Below are 24,627 nucleotides of genomic sequence, written 5' to 3'. Positions count from 1 at the left end.
TCGAGTTTTGGTTTCTTCTACTCATCTGTGATGTTTGCTGTCTCCTACTCATCTACCTTGTGTATAGAACTAGTGATTCTATATATATATTAGAGATAGTGTTCACATATACCTTGTGTATAGAGCTAGTTATTGTATATATAATAGAGCCAGTAGTCGCATCTACCTTGCGGGGTGTAGTGCATGCTCGAAAATACTTACATACCAAAGCTGTCATACACAGGCGTGTGAAGGGTCGCGTACAGGTAGCCTACAGGTGTGTCTCACTGACCTCCACAACTCTCTTCCTTCTGATCGTTGTAGCCTGGGTAAGTTGTTTGTTGTTTGTTTGGTTGTCGCTTAGTTATTTTACTGTTAGTTAAAGGTTGACTACCGTTATTTTCACATCGTTGTTGTCAGCTTTTCTTTGTAGATGACAGACACAGCTCGTTAGCGATGACCTTCTGTTGCCTGCTTCCTGAGTGAGCGATGTTATCTTCATCGGTAGCATCGCCTCTTTCTTTAGGTTTAGTACTCGGTCTGTCATCTCACTTCTTGTGATGTGAACTGTCGACAACAAACACGTGACTTTGTTTGCTGGATGAGGTCTACTTTGCTTTTACATTTTTTTGGCTGCCTTCTCACACTGTCGCCCCTCTATTCCTTGAGATTCTGTAGTTTTCTGAGATGATATGCTCAACGTACGGTCGCTAGTGCTGCTTTAGAGATTTCTTGAGAGAACTTTTTGTTAAAATAAACATCAACATACAACACGACAACAACCAGCACACAGCGCAGGTCACCGCTCTAGTCACATGACCCCAAGACACAGGACAGCTGCAGTCCAACACACAAGTGACATGTCTAGTCCCAAGTTACACACGTGTTGACTCCATCAAAACAGATCGCGAAAAGGTTTTCTTTAGTCAAACAGATCATCGACACACAGAGGTACACACGCGCTTTATCTTCGCCCTCATCATCGCTTTCCTGACAGACGACAGTCGCTGTCCTCCTTCATCCTCCATCCACATGACGTCAGCAATGGCTGATTGTGACACTTCGTGTCATGACATGTCACGGTCAGGGTATAGTGTGTGTTGTGACAAGATGTTGGCAAACTGTGACAGTGTCATGTGATCGTGGTGTAAGTATTGTATCCTGCCATTGGTATTTATTGTTTATTTGCTGTGTGGTGTATGTTTATATTGTCAGCCTGGTGTTTGACTGTTGACACAGTGCGCACGTGCTGTCTGTGGGTGACGTCACTGTTAAAACTATCTTAACCACTTAACAACAGTTTGTACCTCTTTTAAACTAACAACAACAATCTTTATTCAAACACTCATTGTGAAAAGTGTGGCGACATTTATAAAGGATGTGAAACAACATGTGTACATCGTGTGAATGTGTTTGTGTCAAACAGTTAAACTTGTAACATGTGTTGTATAAGTGAGCCGCTAGTGTTTGTTGTGTTTACATCAATGAATCTCAGTGAAGTGGGTTATGATGGACCACTCGTGTCTGTATTTAGTCTCAGAGTTCTGTCCCCTTTGTTTACCACTGGCAGTAAATAATATCAGTCTGCTGAGTCCCTTTGACAGCACGTGTGCAACATATGGACACATTGACACAGATATCACACTGGGAGACTGACACATATTTCACACAGGAAGACTGACACATTCACACAGATATCACACTGGTAGACTGACGCATTGACACATATATCACACTGGCAGACTGACACATTCACACAGATATCACACTGACAGACTGACACATTCACACAGATATCACACTGGTAGACTGAAACATTGACACATATATCACATTTGTAGACTGACACATTGACAGGGCTTCTGCTAAGGCTAAATTTTTTGGGGTCCCAGGGACCTCTTCTTCAGATTTTTAAGGGGTTCCTGTTCTTCGCCCAAATTTGAAGGGGACCCCATTGACGAAAAATGAAGGGGTCCTCCAAACTTTTAATGCGTACTGTACGCAATTTTTTGCGTAAGGAGAAGCCCTGATTGACACATATCTCATACTGGTAGACTGACATTTTCACACAGATATTACACTTGTAGAATGACACACGCATATGATGACACATTAACACACAGACACCTCTGTAACAGACAAACTTTGAGACACTTGTTGTTGTGTAAACAGAGACACGGACCTCGTGATGTAAAAATCTGTATTGACGTCATGTCTATGACATAAGGTGGTGACGTGGTGATAGGGGGGGGGGAATTGGTGTTTTACGCCGTGCCAGCAACTAAAGCTATATTATGGCAAGCAGCCAGCCCTGTAAACAGATGCCACGTGCAGAGAAAGAACAGCGTGCCCGAGACGAGAAATGAACTCTGGGCAGCCAACCTTCACTGTATTGGTGACAGGCGCTAACCGTTGCGCCACCGGACCGCTCACGTGGTGATAGACTGAGAGTAGAAGAGGACAGACTTTAAAAGGCAATTGTTGATGTAAGAGACTGACAAACGATTACAGCAGGTGACAGGCGTGTCAGTCTGTGTCTATCAATTGGATTGCCTGATTTAAACTATATAAAGTCTCTTCTTTATTCATATTAGTTATAAATTTAGAGGCATTATTATTATCCCAGGGAAATTTTTTTTTCAGTATACGTTTTTCTTTTATTGTTACTTCACATGACTTCCCTATCTGTCCTATTTAACTACAAAATTACAGGCATATGATCAGAATCAAATCTCTGCTTGACAAACAATGAGATAGCTGCAGTATGGGTGTAAAAAGAGTTCTTTTGACATTAAAAAGTAATCATTAACGCTATGTCCTGAATCAGCAATGTAGGTGTAGCAACCTTGACGGTCGCCATGACATACACCGTTGAAAATATAAAGCTCAAAAGAGGCACATAGATTAAGTAAAAGCTTCCCATTCTGATTGACCACTGGGTCATGTGAAAGTCTGTCTGACATAACAGAATGGCTATCAGGTACAAGTAACTCTGTGACAAAGTCAGCATCAGTAGTATCATTATTATTCAAACACCCAGTCCGACCATTCAAATCTCCAGCTACAATGACATACATATCCTCATTTTTTTGCATACACTCAACCAAACATTCTTCAATGATGGAAATACCATTGTTAATACCAAAGTATGGGTAAAAGGGACTGCCTTCATATATAAATAATATCTTTATAAAGATTAAACAGGATTTTGTTAATTCGACAAACAATCAGATTATGACAACTTGTGTCAATTTTTGTAGTATATGGTATCAGGTTATTGTTAATTAGACATAATAGACCTCCCGAACGACGACCTTGGTTATTAAATTTAATAGCCGTTTTGCAGAAACAGTGATAATTTGAAAAGATTGTAGAAGTAAAGTTTCCCATAAATGTTTCGACAAGACAAATGAAGTCAAATGACATTATGAAAGATAGGAAATCGTTGTTCATTAATTTACCTTGCAGTCCACATACATTCCAATGTAGAAAGGAAAGTTTATTATGTATGCCAGCACTTTGTTCATTACCATTACTTCCATTTTCACAATCAGGGGATGTAACTCTCATTTGATTTTGTATATCGTCATTGGGGTTAGTGTCCTTGGACTTGTAAACATTCTCACACGACCAATGAGAAACACCAGGCATACTCGATGGACGCTCGTCTCTTTTATCTGATTCCACCATAGTAAAAACGTCCACAGAAAGTCCCTCCAGTGTCAGTGTCAGTCACCTTCAGGCGGCTAGTTGTCCGGAGACAATCACAAGTTGTGACGTACAGCGGGACATGTGATCAAGTCTAACTAAATCATAATCAGGGTCCCCCAGACACACGACGACTTTTCTCTCCAGACCACGAACCCCATGTCCAGTCGTCACCCACACCACGTCACTGCGGGCCGTGGCCACGTCCTCGATATCATCCTTCATCACCCGAACTGGGATACCCGCTTCTTGCAGTCCTGTGACCACACCCGACTGACCACTAACGACACTCCAGTATAACACCAGCACGTCTCTCCACTGTAGACAGGGTGTTGTCCCGCCGCTGGTAGACGTCAATGTTGTAGATGTTGTTGTGCTGCTCTCTGTCAACATGGATATAAACAATAGCATCGTGACGTCATCACGTAAACTGAGAGACACACGTCACTAACATTGCATGGCTTCTGCTTACGTAAAAAAAATTGTGTACAGTACGCATTAAAAGATCGGAGGACCCCTTCAATTTTCGTCAATGGGGTCCCATTCAAATTTGGGCGAAAAACAGGGACCCCTTAAAAATCTGAAGAAGGGGTCCCTGGGACCCCAAAGAATTTAGCCTTAGCAGAAGCCCTGTTAATACACTGACTTATTGAAAAGACTTTTAGCCGTTCGTTATTTATCACACAGGGTTAGTGTTTAACTGTAAACAACGTTACACTACACAATACACACACCTACCTGTAACACCAACACGGAGACTGTGTAGCAAGCTGGCCACCTCACGACCGCACGTGACACAGTCAACTGGCAAGCGACCTGAGTGACCGTGTCCTCCGTGATACAGTCGTCTGACTGGCGGGCCGTCTGTGTGGTCGGGCACACCTCGCTCACTGTAGGGGTGGACATTACGGTCTATAGTGATCATCTCATCCTGCTCGATTTCCCTGACGACGGCCGGTGGAGAGCGAAGGGGTCTGGTTAAATATTCCACTTCCCAGCCGACGGGTGCGTGTCCATGGTAACAACTTGCCGCCCACAGATGGAGACGAGGAACTCGTATCAGCAGATTGTTACACATAGTCGGAAAGTTCTTGATTCTGTAACATAGGATGTAGGTACACGCGTTACACTGTGTAGTGTTATTAATGTGTGATTCTGTTTGTGTATCATGTGTAATATTGTTACCAATGATGTCATCAAGTAAGAGCTGTCAGAATATTGACTCGTCTTGCAAAACAATGTGTGTAACAGCCGATGCTTCAACACAAATCTATGTTGACAACACAACACCTCCATCAGGTGTCACAACTGTTGAGGAAACATCAAATGTTAAGCACCAAATAGTTGTAATCCAGTAAATACAGACAACATCTACCTGTGTGTCTATCATCACATCACACGCTGTACAACTCACCGGTACTCACTCCCTACTTCATCAGCGACGACGTACAACGACCCTCCGCTCGCCGCCTGTGACAAGTCGTTGACGGCCTTCTCCACGTCTTTACTGTACTCAAGGTCATACAGCAGGATGTGAGGCTGACCGGGTGATACACCTGCTGACTGTAGTGTCTTTACTGTCTGCAGCAACAGGTGATACAACATGCTGCACGCTGCACGACTACCATACCACGTACTGACAACGTAGACGTGGTGACCACACCGCAGCCACTGTATGGCCATCAGCAGCAGCACCACAGTTTTACCTGTACCGGGCGGTCCGGTGACAAAGAGTGTGGGAGGCGCCGTGTGTAGCAGGTGAACTTGCTCCGGGAAGAGTGTGATTACAGCAGTATAGCACTCTCCTGTCCACCACACGGCCTGACCCAGGGTCTTGACACTCACACGTGGAGGACATGTGCATGGCACACTCACTGTTGTCGCCGGACCGCAGAACCTACAACAAACAAATGTTGGATACTTGAGCTCATCTTACTATTAAAATAAACTGTTACATCAGCTGCTGTGACCAACCCTGTATATGGAGTGATTTAGTTATTTACTACAAGTGGTTTGTTACATTTGTCTGTGGGTTTCAGATCCTTCTCTAATGTAACCCCGCTTCTGTGGAACTCGCTTTCCCTCTCGACTAAGGAGTCTGATAGTATTGCATCTTTTGGGAAAAATCTTAAGACTCACTTGTTTAACATTATTTGAAGTTGTTCATTTGCCCTGCACTTTGGTGGCTGCTGGGTTCCCCGCACATTGAGCTTATCTCTGTGATACGGATACTAGCGCGTTACAAAACTACGTCATCATCATTCAGTAATAACTTTTTCTGTCTTGACGCACTAACTTCTCTGATAGGAAACAAAACCAAAAAGTGAAAGTAGTTACTACATTCTGTCTCTCTCTCTGTCACTAACGGTCTACTGTCTACTAACAGTTGTACATGTCGCGGTGAACCATGAATTCTTCTCTCTAACTTTATTCTCTTCACCAATAAATACTGTCACCTCCGCAATCTAACACCAACCGGGACAAAATAGCGATTGTTTACTTTGTGAAAATAGTTTAGCTGAGTGAATAAATAAACTAACCTGACATTACTGTTACAAACTGTACAGAATCTTTATCAGATATTTACAGTAAAACCTCGATTTCACGTTTCTCAAGGGACCGCCATAATAAACGTTACATGGAGGAAACACTTTATTTACTTCAGATGACACCCAGACATGGAGACAGTATGACAGACCCCGCATGTCACAATCCTGTGTAAACAAATCACGATGTCAAAGTCCAACAGGTGAGCAGCAAGGTTGTGTGTAGACAAGACTTGATGTCCCCGTGGGGAGGAACTCATCCAAGGTGGCCTGTCCTGTGAGTTGTGCTGGTGTTTACATCACGTGTCCTGTGAATTGTGTTCGTTTTTACATCACGAGTTCCGCACGTGACCCAACTTGTCGCTGCCCCCAGGGGCCTGTAGGCCAACTTCCCTCGCGTGACCAGCGCTGTGAGGGCTTCGGAAACTTGTTGGTGGACCTGTTGATTTCGCAGCTTCCTCACATAATTTGTCAAAAGAAAGTACAACACGTTTCCAAGCTCTCGTCGCAAGTAACGAAATTGTCGAAGTTGAAATCAGAAGCACCAGAGGTCAATGTTCATGACGAAACGTACGCCGAGGTGAAGTAGGGTCATAAGTTTGTGTACGATGTTTGCACGATATAAATGCTTGAAATTCTGGTTGACCTCGAAACTCGTCTTTTACTTCTTTTACCCTCGTGACATTTTCTTCCTCGCACTTTTAGTTTTGTCAGGCAACAAAGTAAAAACTAAGCGAGTGTCGTCGACATTGTCGATATTTCTGTGTAGCCCTGTAAATACTGCGGCAGGTCTCAGTCTCCCAGTGACTGACAATGTGTTGAGGAGGTGAAAGTATAAATACGATACCCACACAGTCAGACACACTGAGTACCACTTCTGTCCCTCCCTACACACGCGGGTAGAAGCCAAATTGCCGCAGACATCAAACAAGTCAAAGACAGACGACAGTGAGCCGCGGGTCAGGCCACAGAGTAGCGCCCCCTGATGGTGTGAATCGTTTGGAAGATTTTGTTTGTAAATTTATTTTTCAATAAGAATGTTCGTAATCAGCAGCAGTTCCTGTTTGTATGTTCCTCATATTTGTGTGCCGCACAATAAAGTTCACAGGGACATTTCAATGTGACGTGTAGCACGTGCCGTCCTGTCACATCGTGTAGTCGGACCACCCGGTGATTAGGACCAACATAATGGCGTCCCAATAATGTGGTCTCATTTACCGGAACCGACTGTATGTGCTGCAGTTTGTTAGTGTTTAATGTCGTGCCACCTAATAATACTACATCACGACAGTTTGCAGTGGGAAACCGCTAGCAACGTTCGTGATGCTGTGCGTCACCCTGAACATCAATCTCAGTAAGACCGTCTATAGGGCCACCTTTGATGGTGATCAAAACAGAGGAAGAGAGAAACACAATAGTCACGAAAGAAAGTAAGTCAAGGATTTACATCAAAAAAGTAGAGAGGATGGAGAGTCCATAGTAACATGAGAAGAAAGAGAAGAAAAGGAGGATTAGGAATGTGATGTCACAGTCAGGTAACACGACTATGTCACAGCGATGTCACAGTCATACTAAACTAACACAGCTATAGTCTACACATTTTGTAATGAGTTTAACATTAATAACGAGCAGTTTATAAGACAAGCTAACATGTCTGACAACAGACTGACTTCACAGCGAGGGGCTGTTCTCCGTATCAGCCCAAGGAACTAGTTTAGTTTAGTTTAGTTTAGTTTAGTTTAGTTTAGTTTAGTTTAAAATTGTTAACATTGTGTGTCTGATGTATCTGTCTAAGCGTGTTCACATTACAAACACGAGGCACTATGACATGCCCATGGGTCTCGCTGTTTTAGACTGGAATGAACACGTTGATAGAGATTCTACTTCAAATGACAACAAAGCAAGTGGACAGCACAACAGGAGACAACTTGGACAACGAACTTTAAAAAGAAAACTTATACATAGCAACCGGAAAATATAATACTACTACAGTGTGACCACTAGTGTACATACAAGTCGCACTCAACACGTGGGTGGACCGCACACACAGACCGTACATGTAAACATGGACTACAAGCCGAATGTTGATATCCCCGCTAATGAGGAAAGAAAGATAAGAGATAGAGAGAAAGACAAAAAAGCAATAAAAGTATAGTTTGAAAATTCAGTTGACCTTCTCGAAATCATAATCAAGGGGCGTATTCTCCCTGAAGGTTTCTCTGTTACGTCACCAACGTCCCGCGGCCCCCTGGCCCTACGGCCTACGTCATGTGACCGTCGTGACGTCAATGGTCTTTTAATTAGCGAACACACGCTTGAAGCGATGACTGCTCTCACGTAGCCATAGCGCCCTCTGTCTGTCGGTCAGTTTGCCAGCGCGTCTGCCCGTCTCGTGAATATAGCAGAAGTGTAAACCACACTACAGCCGTGTTACTACTCTTTCGTGACATCACCACACTGTCATCCAGCTACAGACCTTGCTGTACATCACAGTGTGTACACGTGTAAAGGGTTTTGCATAAACATTTATTTTATTATTATTTACCTGGCTACCAGTGTCTTGTACACCTCAGGTGTCATGCGACTGTCAGGTCCAGCCCCAGCCACACGTCTTTGCCACCAGTGTCCGAGCTCACTCAGCACGTGACTACTGACGTCACACGGGGTCTTGGGGTCAGACAACTGATCACAGCACAGACACAGACCAGTGATGTCTGAGGGGTCTGATGTTCCCAGACACCGACACAAATCCTGTAACAGAATCTCTTGATTTGTAGAGAAATGAACCAAACATGGAAAAGATTTCAGCTGACATATTTACTAGTAGAGACACACTTTATATCGTTATTTTACAAAAGAGTGACTGAGTCTTAGAATGCTATTGTCGTTCTTACAAAGTGTCAGGAGGGTGAATAGCGGTGATGTTTGAACGTGTATCCATAACTTGTACAAAACCCTGTCTGAACATGGTGAACCACTTGTAAATACATATTGTCAAAATGTCAAGGGATGGTTATGCAAATCTTTACCCTTTGACTTTAGTGTGAGCGATCCATTGAGATACCGATGTTTATTAGGTCGAGAGTGTAATCCTGTGAACGTAATTTTAAGCCGAATAATTAATGATTCTGATATTACGGGTATCGACTACTTAGTTGCACCTTGCACTCGATATTTTTAAACAACAACAACAACCACAAATACCACAACACGAACCACAGCAAAAACCATCAACAAAAACAACAGCCACAATGCAATATCAAAACAAAGCAAGACCAAAACAACGACACCAATACAACAGCACAAACAAAATAACATCAACACCAACACCACAACACCACACCAACAACACAATTACACAGCAACAACACCAACACCTACTCCAACAACAATAAGAATCAGTAAGTGATGACAAAAATCTCACCTGACTCAGCTCGGGGTCATTGTCGAGCACCTGTTGCAGCTGACTAACCGTCAAGTTAGGGAGTGCGATCGTCTTAGTGACACGTAGACTGGGAGTGACGTCATTAGCCAGGTATGACACCGTCGTCCCCGCCCTGTCCAGCTGTTCGATGGCCTCCTGAAGATTGTTTTTAATCTCTGTGTTAGTTTTCTCTGTTCTTTTCTTTTTCAATATGTTGAATTTATTTACGTTTCTACCTAAAGCTTTCACTTTACAGATGACAAGACCGTACTGTCGATGAATAAGAAGTACATCGATGTCCCCTGGTTTCCATTCCTGTCGCAGATCAGAGTGGTGTCTGGTGGGTAGGGGAAGTCTTCTTGCCACGTCAGCATAACGAGAGTCACGCAGGTAGTCGTCAAACAGGAGCTGACTCACTCCAACCACCACTTGTTTGTTCTCTTTAAACATTTTCTCCAGACATAGAAGGATTCTTTGCATGGCTGCATCATGTCGGACATCACTGTCCACAACTGCATGTGTCGCCGCCTGGTTGGACTCATCTACCTGTGGAGAGGACTGAAGGACGAGAACTGTCTGACCAGCAACAGACTCTTGTGTCGTCGGCACGCGGCTGACGTGTACAGGAGGCAGGAAGTAGACACTAGAGTCCAGATCAGGGAATGCCGCCTCAACCCACTGCTCCCAGAATTCCTCTTCCTGTTTTGCGAGGCTTTCTAACTGTTGTAAGATAAAGACATAAACAATAAATAGCAGCCTGTCCTAAATGTTTGGGTACATTGATTTAAACAGAAGTGAACAGTATGAATGAAAATATTCGTATCCGCATTCTTTCTTATGTACACAATGCTATTTAAGATGAGTAGAATTTATTTTCACCTGACCTATTTTCAGATTTCCTTAACATCTTTGAGTATTTATCTATGGAGTAGTGTTTCGGTTAATGGGGGATAGAAAGAAAGAAAATCAAATTAAAAATGCGCAAGAATGAATCACGTAAGGCTCACAAATAATGGTCTACATGACGAGTTCATCTCCAGCCATGGCTTTCCTATTGATAAAAATATATTGATAACATGCACAATTGATATTCCTTAATACCACTCTTTATTTGTTTTTTCTTAAAGTAAGTTTTTCAATTTACTAGTGTTTTTACATAGACAGTAGCTAAGATTAAGTGACGTGCAAATGAAAGAGTGTACCCAAGATGTGATTAAGTTTGTGTACCCGATTCTCCCTGTGCTGGTGACGAAGGTTTTGATCATTGTGTCACTGGACTGTCAGTTGTGAGTAGAGTGCAGTGTATGACGTAGACACAATGATGTCATGCACGTGCGAGTGGCCGAGATAAGTCTCGTAAGCTTAACCCATGAATATTCACAATAAGATGAATATTCACTGTAAGATCTGACGATAGTTGCACGAATGTCTAAAACATCAATGTTGTACCCGACCAACTAGTGGTTTATTGGTAATAAACATCCAACTTAACCTTTAGATCAGTGACATTGTTGATAAACTTTTGACTTTTGCTTGAAGTGCAGCCTTTCGTTGGATAAGAAGGTAAAAGTGAGACAGTGTTACAACACTCTCTTTGTGTTGTAATACAAAATGCAATGTCTTTTTCTCTGGGTCTTTCAGATCGTTTTCCATCGAATGCCTGGATCAGGTTCTTAGAACATTTAAAAAAATGTAGTAGGAAATTTTCTTTATCTTAGGAGTGCTTTGTTACTCCACGGGCTTACTCTCAACCGGTACAACGATTGTTACACTGTCCCTTAACACTAGAGATTGAATAGTAAACAAATATTTACATCTAGAAATTACATAAAGATAGTATATAATTACAGCTATAGTGAAGGGATGAAGATATTACTCGCTTCGTCGGCGGTTACTGGAAGACATCATCACATTTGTAGACCAAACTAATCACAATGAGCTTTATGAATACTTGATACACAGATGTGAAGCATTGGTTACATCATACCAAACACAATATTTGTCTGAAGATTTATGGTGTGGTTACACTGGAGTCTGATTGGATAGTATGGAGCGTTAGTGACATCGGATGAAATTGTCGTTTTTCACAAATAAATCTCAACCCAAAGTGTTTTTTACCTCTTCCCTTGATAAGACTTGCATCAGTGGTATTTGTTCTTTTGTCGCCACATCTTTCCTGTAATAAATTATTATTTATTATTTTCAGTATTTTTCTAAATTAGATTTTTAGTAATATGTACAGTTACATATACAATATGCGTTCCTGTTTAACGATCATCAGTGTTAAAATGTTAACATTCGTTTTGATTTTCCAAACAAGCGCCATCAACAGAGTAAAGTGTTGTTTATAAGGCGAGAGGCAACTCTTAGTATTATCATAGACACATCAGCAAAAAGGTTAGGGTGACCTGAGGTCATGGAAATATCAACGTGGGGTCAACGTAAGGGTAGCGTGGGTTTTAGCGATACAGAGCCTGGATGTGAAGAGCTCTACATAATAAATTTAAATAATAAATAAAGAATAAAATAAAATAAAAAAATAAATATGGGGTCTTTTCAATCATCCATAGCCGGAGTAATTGTCAAGCAGGGTAACTTAAATAAAACAAAAATTTAAAGCATTTACAAGACACAACTTGTTAATGTAGCATTAATAAACACACAACAATGTTAAAAAGAGAAGCCATAAAAAATGAAGCTTAAAAAAGTAATAAGCAGTATAAAAAAGTACTTAAAACTAACAAGTCTAACATATAAAATTAGTGAAATGCAGGGAATCTGCACACATTACAGTTCACCACCGCTGCAGACCTGGCAGATTCCTAGACACCAACAACACCAGACAACAACAGGGAAAGAGGGCAACAGCAGCAACAAACAGACTAGAGACTTTCCTCTAACATATTCCTTGACCCCTTCCCCCTTCTCACCCATCCATCCTCCACTCCCCCATATTCCCCATATTCTCCCATATCCCCATCAACTCCCTTACAGTGCCACATCCCATAGGTGGAAGCACTCTTGCTTTCCAAAAGAAGAATATTGGGAGAAACTTACCCCGTGTCCTGGTATCGGTACTTGTGACCTGCACGGGACAGTCACGAGTTGGTCACGACACTGAGACAACTCTGCCTGTCGGTCAGTCTGTAGACGACAGGGGGCGCAACAAACATTCTATTGCCTAGTGGGTCTAGAGTGAGTTATCTTTTCAAATAATCAATTAGCTCTACAATCTCCCATAATGTCTAATTTAGCTCTTAATGCAAGAGTGATAATGTTTACCAGTCATCTCACCTTTGTTTACATTTGAAAACCAGGAAGATGATGACTAACGACACAGGGATGAACACGAGTACAGCGATGGCTACAGTCAGAACTACGGCAGGTACATCTGAAAGTACAGAACACAATTCGTCTTCAGTGTTATAAACTCTGTGTTTCAAGCTCTAAGGCAATAGAATGATAGACTGTGATCATCAACCTGTTTACTTACAAGCTACTTGTTTACTTTTATAACATTCGTGTTCAGAAAGTAAAGGCGCTGTAATAGGAAACAACAAATGTGAGGATGGCCACAATGTAGGTGTATCTACCTGGTATCAGGATAAAGTCACAGGACTTAAAGCCGTCCACGCTAGAGCCTGTCACGTGACAAGCGTATGTGCCGGTGTGGTCACGTGACGCTCGCGGTACTCTGATGACGAGGCGATCTGTGACAAGGTTGTTGACCTCGTACCCCGGGGCTGTGGTGCACTTCAGCTGGTCCTCTAGCCAGTTGCAGGTGACAATGTCGACACCTGTAGACACACTTGTGTTAGTCATGCAGCCTGCAGTGCTTCAGTCAAACTAGTCTACTAGTCATTAGCTGATTGTCATTAATGGAGCAGCACTTGTAATTGTTAGTTAGATATTTGTGTGACACACTGCAAAATGGTTTGATCATTCTAAAAGGAGCTTTACAGAAATGGACCTAGAAATTACCTTTTAAATCATTACATCATTTCATGTCAAATAGATTTTTGATTGTACCACATACATTCGCAGTATTTTCCGCCATAGACTTGATTTTACTAAATATTCCCCAGAACATTGTACAAAACATATTTGCTACAGTTAATGCAACATCCTTTTCCTACACGTAAGTTTGATAACTGTATTAATAAATCAGGGCAGAGAGCGCCACACTTTTTGTCGTTTTATACTTTTTAACCTTTTTTCTTTGCTGTCGTTTTGCTTAATTTATTTAATTTCTAACACTTATGACCGTTATTTCCATTATTTACAATTAATATTATTAATAGTAATTCTCATTGAGACTGCTTAAAAGGCTGTGATATCATATTTTTTCTTTCATCATTCCCTTACATCATTGCGCCCTATGCCACTGAGTATTCTGCCTACCTGTAGAATAGAGCCTTCATTATTATTGCCGTCATCATCATCAATCATCATCATCATTATCATCATCATGATTATCATCATCATGATCAAGTTGTGCCAACTTTTATAAACATTACCTTTACTTTCATCGCCACCGAGGCGGACCAGAGAGAAGTTGATTTTTGTAGCATTAATATCAAAGTTGAATGTGCAGGTGAGTGATGCAGGTTCTGTCTCTTTGATACTTGAAATGTTACAGAAGGAGGTCACTGCAATTACAACAGATAATAAAATACACATAACACACAGACAGCGTGAATACAATTAATATGGACACTATAATAAATTGGTAACAGAGTCACTTTGACTACAACAGATGTAATGTTACACTGGAGGCTATTTTTTCAGTCGGATCCATCCAGTAAAGACGCGTCCTTTGAAACAACAAGACAAACAACAATGTACCCGTATATGTACCTGGCTTTGGGATAAATTCACAGGAATGGAAGCCGTTGACTTTAGAGCCATTCACGTGACAAGCGTATGTGCCGGTGTGGTCACGTGACGCTCGTGGTACTCTGATGACGAGGTGATCTGTGACGGTGTTGTTGACCTCGTACCCCGGGGCTGTGGTGCACTTCAGCTGGTCCTTTAGCCAGGTGCAGGTGACAATGTCGACACCTGTAGACAAATACGTCAATCGTACAACCTTTCTCGTTCAAACCACGATGATACGGGTACTTGTCAGCCTAAGGGTCACCATTCCGTAAACAGTAGATCATTAACTGTTGACACACTGACATTACACATTGTATGTACATCTCACGCACCTATTAAGTCAGTTGTGCTGGAGTAGTCACGATTCCCAGACAGACTCACAGCGGAGAATGTGAACAACCTTGAACAGACCTCTGTTACAACCTTCCTCTCCAGAGCCCAGTGCGAAGACAAGGATTCTTAATCAAGACGAAGTAGTAGGAGAGACAGACCGAGAAAGGTGTGCAGACGTGGTTCAGATGATCACAAAGAAAGGTCTACCTACTGCTGAACCATTGTCTTCACAGTTCTACCTACTTACCTTTATTGTCAGCGCCACCGATACGGACCAGTGAGAAATTATTTTTTGTTGCATTGACATCAACGTTGAATGTACAGGTGAGTGATGCAGGTTCTGTCTCTACAACACTTGAAATGTTACAGAAGGAGGTCACTGCAATTACAACAAAATGTTGTATGTTCTGTTTGTCACATGTAAGTTAAACTCTATCGTAAGTACTTAAGAAAAATCAGTGAAAAAAGCTAAAGGTGATAATTATTAGATTTTTTTTATAATCATACCAAATTTTGTCGAGAAAACTGGAAGTAACGAGAAGGTGGTATTTTTTGAAAGCTGAATTTAAAGAGGAAAGATGCCACCCTCGATAACAGAAAAAAAAACTCAAAGTGTTTTTGCTGTTTGTGTTCCTTTTCATAGGTTAGTCTATATTCATGATCATTTCGTAAGGATAATGACAACAAACGCCAGTTAATTAATACTAAAGAATGTGCTCAAAACATTTCAAAATATATTGTTATCCAGACACTGATACACACTAGGTGTGTCTTGAGCTTCAAGTAGAAATATATAAATTTTAATGTGCCGACTATACAACAGCAAAAGTTGACTACGACTGCTGGTAAAAAGTTTAAACAAAGATCAAGCATCAAATATACATCATCTACAGTTTCTATACCATCTGATCTACAAGTAACATCGCGACACACTCACAAACACATCACCAGTCGTATTCTTATCAAACCTTCTATTAAAAACAAGTGACAGTGTGAGGACACCGTTGATGTGCTTGTAACAACTAAAATAGAATTGAAGGAACAAATGTATGATGAGTATAAATGTATCACGGGAACAACTGCAAGTATCAGTGGAATAATGAAAAAAATGTGTTTACGATAACCATGCTTCAAATTATTGTGTTATATTTTTTATGGTAAAAACTTCATTATCAGAAGTCAGTCGTAACTGTAACATAAATATACAACTCTGGGAACTTTTTTTTTTAATTAGAGTAGTTTGTCTTAAAGAAACGCACATTGAGATGTGCTTATATTTAATTATTTTACAAAAAAATAACTTAAATGCGCAGATTTAGTAACAGGGAATCCATAATAATAATACATGATACACTGTAATGACAGCGATTGTTGCCCATTTATTTGGTCCAGAGCAGATTCACTTACCAGTCTGCTGAGTGAATTCCGTTTGTAATATATTTATTTTAGCCTTAGTAGAGGCTTTGGCTTCATCTTTGACTGCTATTTAAAGTTTAAATCGTCAGGGTTGTATTATTACATCAGTTAGTCTTTTAGCAAACGATATTTGGGCAAATTTTAGTGAACAACAGGAAGCAAACTCTGTGTTCACCGAGTCTTTACCTGTTGTCAAAGTGAGAGAGCAGTTCTCATAGCGGACAGGTGCACTACTTGTATAGTGACAGCTGTAGGATCCTTCTTGATCCTCCTGTGCATTAGGGATCCCGACAGTCAGGTGGTTTGTCACAGTCTGATCGAACTCGTAGCCGCCAATCGTGTTACAGGACTGACGGTCTCCGATCCTCTTGCAGGACATTACACTAACTGTACATGTAATATACTAAATGTTTACTTAAATAAAATTAGAAAGCTAAAAAAGACTAAGTACAAATTCTTGCATACAATGCATCAAGAATCATTCTTAAAATAACTTTGAATAAAAATTGTAGCAATAGAAAATATGTGCAGCACATCACACAATGACTAGAGGCAGTTTAAAAGAATATTTTCTTAAAATCTCAAACTTTTCTTACACAATAACTTCAACACATTCACAAAGGCAAACCAAAAAAAAAATAAAAAAAAATAAAGGTATTTCTGCTTTATTGATTTTACTTAATCAACAATCATAAGAAAGAAAATTCACAGTTAAATCATTAAATATATTTATAATTAACTACACATTAGTGACGTGAACATAATAAACAATACAACAAGAGTTCAAGGACCAATGCAGTACCTGACTCACTACGCCTGGACTGATGGTAAACACTGAAGTCTGCTGTGTTCTTGCTGAGATCCTCTGGGAAGTAACATGTTAGTGACGTTCGTGAGTTCAGTGGAACTGAAGGAACGTCACACATCGTCTTCCCCTCTGAAACACGTTATCTCCCTTCAAACCACTGACATTATGAACATGAAAAACAAAATAAAAATTTATCAAGTGCACTGCCTTCGTGTACCCTCTTGGTGTCACCCTTATCATGGACTATGACAGTGTCCTGTCACGAGACAACAATGTAAGCGTGTAGTGCCAACGTGTTGTCTTAGTGACGTCATGGTATGGCGTTGATCAGTAGTCACGTCACTGTGTTGTCTTGAAATGTACTCGTGAGAGAGTGTTGTTATTATTAAAAACAAAGCATGCATAGATTATTGTACACCTCTCACTACACTCAATATATTAAGGATTTTCAATAAGAAATGATTAGCTGTTTGTTATCAGCAGGTGGTGAGTTGTGTTTACATCTTACCTAGCTTTATCTTCAGTTCACAGGGTTTAATATCTTTTGGATTCATGTTGGAAAGCTTGCAGGCATATCCTCCAATGTCTTTTGTAGAAACTCGTGGGATCTCCAAGGTGATTTCGTGAGATATTATTCTGTTAAATTTGTATCCTGGTTGGACGTCGCAGTCCATTCTTCCCGACATCCACCAGCAGTCCAAAATATCGTTTTCATATGAAACTGAAGGCAAATTCATAACTGGTAAATATTGGGACACAACACAAAATGAAAATCAAAAATAAAAAGTGGATCACTTCCAAATTATCACAAACTTATCCAAGGAATTTACCCTTTTACTAAAAAAAAAAAAAAGAACGAAAAGTATATCCTACATTGCAGCACATGTTTTAAACATGCTAAAAACACAGCAGCAGCAAAAACACTTATCATCACTACACCTGTATATTGTGCCCCTTTATAGAAAGAGACAGTGATGATCCTCCTCGTCTGATTGACATTCTCAGGGAAGTGACACGTGACTGACGTACTGGCCAATGGTTCCACTGAAGGAATGTCACACGTTACAGTTTTACCTATATCATGAAAAGAAAAGATACAATTGACATTTGCAATTAATTTTGTAATAACAATGGTTAAGAATACTCTTCTTTAGTTTTTAAAGAATAAAAATTCATGCTTTTTTTTCTTAAGAAAGTTAGTGACGAATTACTACTACTACTACGATGATGATGATGATGAAGAGGATGAGGAGGAGGATGAGGAGGATGAGGATGGATGGATGATGGATGGATGGAGGAGGAGGAGGAGGAGGATTCAATCGATCGTCACATCATCAATCATTATTAATCTTATCATCAACACCTTATTGTCCTGGTCGTATCTGAACTTACTACTGTGGAAGGACGGCCAGCGTGGCTCACAAAGTCTCACACAGTAGACCTCTAGGTTCTAGAAGTTTCTTTCCTCACACTAAACACTCCAACCAATCACAGTGCGCCAACACCTTAGGATGATGTCCAGTGTAGTGAGTTGTTTTGTAGCGTTTTACGAATGAGTTGATACTCCATAGACATTGCAAAATTGGTTTTACAAAATCGTATTCATGTTTTATGGTAAGTTTGTGTAGTTGGAGACAGTGTAAATAAAATTTAAAAAACGAAATTCATCGATACATACACGTTGAAGTCAAACTTCTGGTTGCAAGCTTTTATTTAGCCGTTCACCTTCACGATTTCAGGATTGTTTATTTTTTTAGTGGATTTGACAAAATCTTAACGGATCGTAAAGCACAGTTGTGTAGGTGAATTATTTACGCTACAACAGCACATTATCTACAAATATACAGTGGCAACAACACTTGCCACACAGTTTTTCCATCTATAATTTGTTAACCTATAAAAATTTACCTTGAGGGAAGGATTGTCATTTTGACATTTTGCGTTTGTGACCGTGCGTGCATTCCTGTGGCCGTACTTTCACGGTAGTAAGTTTATATACTACCAGGACAATAAGGTGTTCATCAATAATTATCATTAATCAATAATCATCGATCATAAATAATAATGATCAATAATCATAATCAAGCATTATCATTAATCAACAGTATTATTTACTATTTATAATCATTATCATCACCAATCATCACCAATCATCAAAAATCATCAAAAGTCTATTTTTATCATCATTATCCTCATCGTCATCAATTATCATCCGTAATTTTCTACCACACAATTATAAACCTGTTTGGCCACGCGCAGTGAACATGAGATGAAGGGCGAGGATGAAGACAACAACTGTGACCACAGAGCGTGCAGCCCGCGCCATCAGGTGAGTGACGCTCATTGTGCTCGCAGCCCTCCACTGACCACGTGAACGTCACCTCGTCAGACCCCTACACACACACTGACATAAACGTCACCTCGTCATATTAATGTACCAGCGCCGACATGCACAGTGATGTCATTGTCAGCGTCGACGTCGTTATGATTGTTGACACTAGTTGTTGTGTAAACAAGACCCAGTGTGTAAACAGTAAGTAATAGATGGTAGCACGACCTGAATAAATAAGTCTCAGTGTGTAGACCGTGTGATATTGATGTTGAGACTAGTTGTTGTGTAAACAGAGACACGGACCTCGTGTTGTGAGACAATATAATGACATCATATGTATAATGTTATAATGTTTTACAGACTACCTCAGCTCACTTCATCTATATGGTCCTGCAGTAGAGTTCACAAATCTTCTGAAAGACAAAACTGTACAACTTTGAAGGATGATAGTTCCAAGCGTCCGAGCAGACAGAAAAAAAAAACCAACCAGCAATCATTAACATCCTCACGAGATGTCTGCAGCCGCTCAGAAAAGTGAGTTTGTACAACATACTGGTGCTTGTAGGTTTAAAGATCAAACTTCATTTTCTATTCTTTTCCTTGAGCTTTCCTGGTGATGTAATCTGACTGTCAAAAGTGAAATAAAGTTCTCGCTGCCTTTCTTCACTAACCTACCCAACTTAGGTCCTTTTAATCCTTTGCTTGTTTCTCCTTCTCATTTTAGGACAACTATCAAGTACCACCACACCGACTATAGTATACGCAGTTGCTGTGTAAAAGTAGAAAACTGTTTTCTAAACATTCTTTGTCCAGTCCTGAAATGAGACCCTAGAAATGAAAGCCTCTATATATTTTGTAATGAATGAATTCCATTCTCTATTCAACTCTAAAACATTTGCTGACCAAAGCACAAATAATTTATCACTTTACTGTACACACAATCCTAATGCCTGTAAGTTCCATTCTTTATTGACATCAACAAATAAGAAGACCTTTATTAGATGATCTCAGTTTGTTATTACTTAGAACAGAAATCTAGAAGAATTAAGAGAATGTGTATATATGTGTGGAGGGGAGCTTTACATATATATATATATAAGCAAATATGAGTATGTGTATGTGGCAGGATTTATAAGCAGATATGTGTGCGCTGGGGTATTAGATATATGTATGTAAGTAGACATGAGTATATATATGTGTCGGGAGGGTATATATATATAGGTAGATATGAGTATATGTGCGTGTGTCTTTGTGTGTGCGAGGTTACATACATATAAGCAAATATCAGGCTGTGCGTGTGTAGTGGTGGGAAGTACACATGTATACATTCGCATAACAAATGTGCATGATGGAGGGGATTATATATATATAAGCAAATATGAGTAGGTGTGAAAGGGGAATTGTATATATGTGTGCAGATATGAGTAGGTGTGCGTGTGTTGGGGGAAGGGGGTTATGTATATATATAGATATCAGTATGTGTGTGCATGTGGCTTATATATAAGCATATAGCAGTATCTGTGTAGGGTGGACTTTCTATAGATATAGAAATAGATACAGATATGAGTAAGAATATATATATATGTGTGTATGCACCTGTGTTTAGGTAAGAATTACAGACACAAGCAGAAACATCCCCTCCAAAACATTTTGCTTATTTACATGTGTTTATGTACTTTGATTTATTAGATTACACATGCAGTGAAGTGAGATGCACTAGAGGGCTAGAAGAGGGAAAGAACACGTGGGTAAGGAAAAAAAATTAGCTTTTAATGTAGTAACTAATACAAACTGACTAGTGAATGTCTGTGTAGGTGTGAGTGAGAGAGATTGCATATAAGATATACCGTAATGTGTGTGAAATTTTATATATTTTGAATACCTCAATACCCTTCAAAGGGTGAAAAAGATTCTTGAATCATAAGCTTCAGGAACTGATGACACCCTAAAAAACATGAACTAAGGGCATGGATGAAGACATAAGGGATGAACCAAGTACTGCTACATTACACAAAATACTTCTTCAAGAATATTTAAAGACTAAGTAAAAGGTTATAAAATCCAATGCCCACAAGCACTGGTAAAAAATGCCAAATGTTGTGCTTGTCTGTCCATGATAGGAACAGTTTGAACACTATCGCCAATGTTAGTTATAAAATCATTGCTGTGAAGCAAAGGAATCTAGGTTTTGCTGCGTTTAGTAAATTATAAGGCAAGTGGCATTTACTCAATATCTGAACATTTCACTGCAGGAGAAGTTGTTTTATTAAATTCAGGCAAACCTTATGCTACACCAAAGATGCAGAACCAATATATATATATACATACACAAAATCATTTCCTTTATCATTTAAACTACTGAATAGTAAGTGAAAGGTGTGTGTGTGTGTGAAAGGTATGGTCCTAGATGTAAGAAACTAAGAATTTTCTTAATCAAGCCATGCATTCTTTTATGATGTACCACTTTGTTTTGTAACTGTGCACTTGCTTTGTAACTTAGCATACTTAAAATTAACCTCTGGTATTAATAATGCTTGTCATTTGTCAATGACATTATATTTCGTGTACTCGAATCACAATGTTCAGTGAATGTTTAAAGCAGTTTTCAACATATACTACAATGTTACCCTCTCCTGATGACACTCTGTGTGTTTAGCATGTATAATAAGCGACGACTGCTACCTGGTCTTTGTCAGGACAAGAAACCAATCATTGTGCTGAATGTTGTTGTCTACTTGATCTTCATGGGACCTGCTACACATCCACAACACTTATTTTAGTTTTGTCTGTTTGTGTACATAATATAATCTTTTTCAAGGAAGGTAGCCTATCGGTCCCTAGTGTTACTGGCATGTAATGTTTTGTAATACATCGTAAATTCCAATAATTTGAAATCCATAATAAACAAACAAAAACATAAAATAATCACATCCTTAACACTTTACACGAGTGTAGAGAGGTCAACAGATATCCTGAGTACATGTAGTGGGACTGATAAGTGGAAGTGTACTTTGATGAGATGATGACTATTTGATATCTGACCATAAACTCCCTAATTCCTACGATAATTCTGGATAAAAACTATTTACACATTCTTCTAAACAAATATGTAAGTATAATTAGTCACTGACCTCGCTGTTGTTTCTCTCCGTAATGGCGCGCATCTAGTCGCGAGTGACCCGGATGTTTCCTGTAAGTCGGTCAACAGTCCAACTTATCGGGTATTCCCGTACTACTTACTTGTATCAACACAGAAGTTGTCATAACCAGGCTGCAGAACACTTTGTTACACTTACTTTGACTTCTATTGCGTTCAACTGCAGCAGGGGACAGGAAGCTGTTTTCCTCCAAGGGCTGCTTGGTATTTATAAGATAATTGGCGGCACAGACACAGTCATACAGTACATGTACTCATACAATGTATGACTAATTAAAATCAAAGGCATTTTTTGTTTCAATTATTGTGCGTTTCTGTGTGTCGCAAACCTGGGGCGGGGTCCGTTGATTTGGTAGGCGGTATGATATCTGACACTCGATCAAACACACCGCCGACATCCTCACCCAATCACGTCGACATTTCACTACATGCGCTTGTACTAAATTACAGATCTACTCTATAACTAGCTTTACACGAGCCCCCAGCATGCATCCCCCCAATGAAAGAAAACTCAAGGCAATTTAGTACGTTTTAAAGATTACTATAATTTACCAATATAACAGGGAATACTCCAGAACAGGTAACTTGGTCATAAGTTGTCTCCCCTAACTTGGCTGGTCCCCTAGATCGTCCCTTTCCCAATTGTTTCCCCTTGCATCTAATGTGTCCAGATATCTAATGACTCACCGTTTAATTAACCTTAAATCTAATCACACACACATAACACACTATTTCTCACAACACACGCTCGCCACTTATCTCGTTACACCAAAGTCACGTGACCGTGGAGGCCTCCCGTGCTCGACGTCCCAGAACTGTTTGGGTCACGGTCAGTGGCAGCCAGTGAAGAACTTAGACAGCTTTGAGCCGACTTCAGTCAACTTTACTCCACAAAAGCTGCAAGCGACAGACCCAGACGCTGATGTCACTTCCCAGAAGTTTCTAGCCCAAAACGCTTAGTTGGCCTCTCTAGATCTTTCTGTACAAACCCACGTTCCATTGGCCAGTCATGCCACGTGACACACCACAACCAAACACGCCTCACAGCCACCACGAGACTAAGCTCCCACCTGCACACGCGTAAATGACGTAACCCGCGTAAATGACGTAATCTCTAGAGAGAGAGACAAACTACGTCATTTCTATATTAAATATCAATATAGTAACATAAATAGCACACACGATAAAATATTATATAATATATATAATTGTTGCTCTTTCGTTTATATAAAAATGGTTTTATTATCGTTTATTTTCTTATATAATAAATTATTCTCGCACAAAAGATTTGAGAAAAAAACTGACCTTCTCTCATAGTTGCAGTCGTCCTCTCTGTTAATAAAATCAAAGGATGTGTGAAAGCCCAGCAACAAGGACGTAAATGAGATTTGCAGTGAACCTTGAACTAGTTTCGAGTGAACTCTCACCATCACACATGTCATCCTCTTGAGGTCTTGTTAATACTCTGTAAAGAAGTGTTGCAGTGACGATGTGTTGAACATGTCGATTATCACGATTTTGGCGAATACTACAGAGCGGGTCTGTTACCTACTCAACTGTCTCCGCCGAGAGATGCACGACACGCCAGCCCTCTCCTCCAAACACAATAACTTAGTAACTACCTGCACTAACCGCCGGCCCCCCTCCTCGCCCCTGCACTTCCACCTCCCCTGCAGCCGGCGACACGTGACAGTCGCGACAACGATCTTCGTGTGTAAAAATTAAAATAAATGTTGTTGTAAAACTGAATGAGATATCTTTGCTGCATACCTCGCTGGGAGTTTGATTCTTGATGAGAGGTCCTATCTTGCTACAGCACCACAGACTAGCAGACCTCAGGTGACGGTACGTCATTGAGTCTTGGAGACATCACGTGATCTTAATTATTTTTTCACAAAATCAGTTTAGGATGTCGTCACATTAATCTAACGACAATGACAACACGAGCTTGTACAGATTTTTTTTTTTTTAATATTTTCACTCTTATCAATTTGACCCTGACATTCGTTCAAAGCAACATGGTGACTAACACACAAGCTGTGGAGA

General features: G+C 40.2%; 1 protein-coding gene and 1 long non-coding RNA gene across 2 annotated transcripts; both read right to left on the bottom strand.

The window, feature by feature from the left end:
• Nucleotides 1-2,162: 2,162 nt before the first annotated feature.
• On the bottom strand, nt 2,163-5,340 carry LOC112575409. The gene is made up of 3 exons (XM_025257272.1): nt 5,102-5,340; nt 4,426-4,784; nt 2,163-4,070 (listed from the first exon to the last, which is right to left on the bottom strand). The coding sequence occupies exons 1-3, from the start codon at nt 5,290-5,292 to the stop codon at nt 3,718-3,720; spliced, it is 903 nt and encodes a 300-aa protein (XP_025113057.1). The 5' UTR covers nt 5,293-5,340; the 3' UTR covers nt 2,163-3,717.
• A 17,766-nt stretch (nt 5,341-23,106) lies between these two features.
• Nucleotides 23,107-24,523, bottom strand: LOC112575414. Its single transcript, XR_003101629.1, has 2 exons — nt 23,887-24,523; nt 23,107-23,651 (listed from the first exon to the last, which is right to left on the bottom strand). It is a non-coding gene; the product is annotated as an uncharacterized LOC112575414 (long non-coding RNA).
• Nucleotides 24,524-24,627: the final 104 nt, after the last annotated feature.

The sequence above is a fragment of the Pomacea canaliculata genome, linkage group LG11, assembly GCF_003073045.1.
Source record: "Pomacea canaliculata isolate SZHN2017 linkage group LG11, ASM307304v1, whole genome shotgun sequence".
NCBI lineage: Eukaryota > Metazoa > Mollusca > Gastropoda > Architaenioglossa > Ampullariidae > Pomacea > Pomacea canaliculata.
Note: the sequence above shows the minus strand (reverse complement) of the source record. Positions and strands in the feature narration are given on the sequence as shown.

What these genes read in the sequence shown, in the direction of transcription:
- LOC112575409 (XM_025257272.1), bottom strand. Translation starts at nt 5,292, where the DNA reads ATGTTGTATCACCTGTTGCTGCAGACAGTAAAGACACTACAGTCAGCA. An exon ending in GAAGTAGGGAGTGAGTACCG is followed by an intron (nt 4,785 to 5,101) that starts GTGAGTTGTACA and finishes CCTATGTTACAG; the next exon opens with AATCAAGAACTTTCCGACTA. An exon ending in TCTCCGTGTTGGTGTTACAG is followed by an intron (nt 4,071 to 4,425) that starts GTAGGTGTGTGT and finishes CCATGTTGACAG; the next exon opens with AGAGCAGCACAACAACATCT.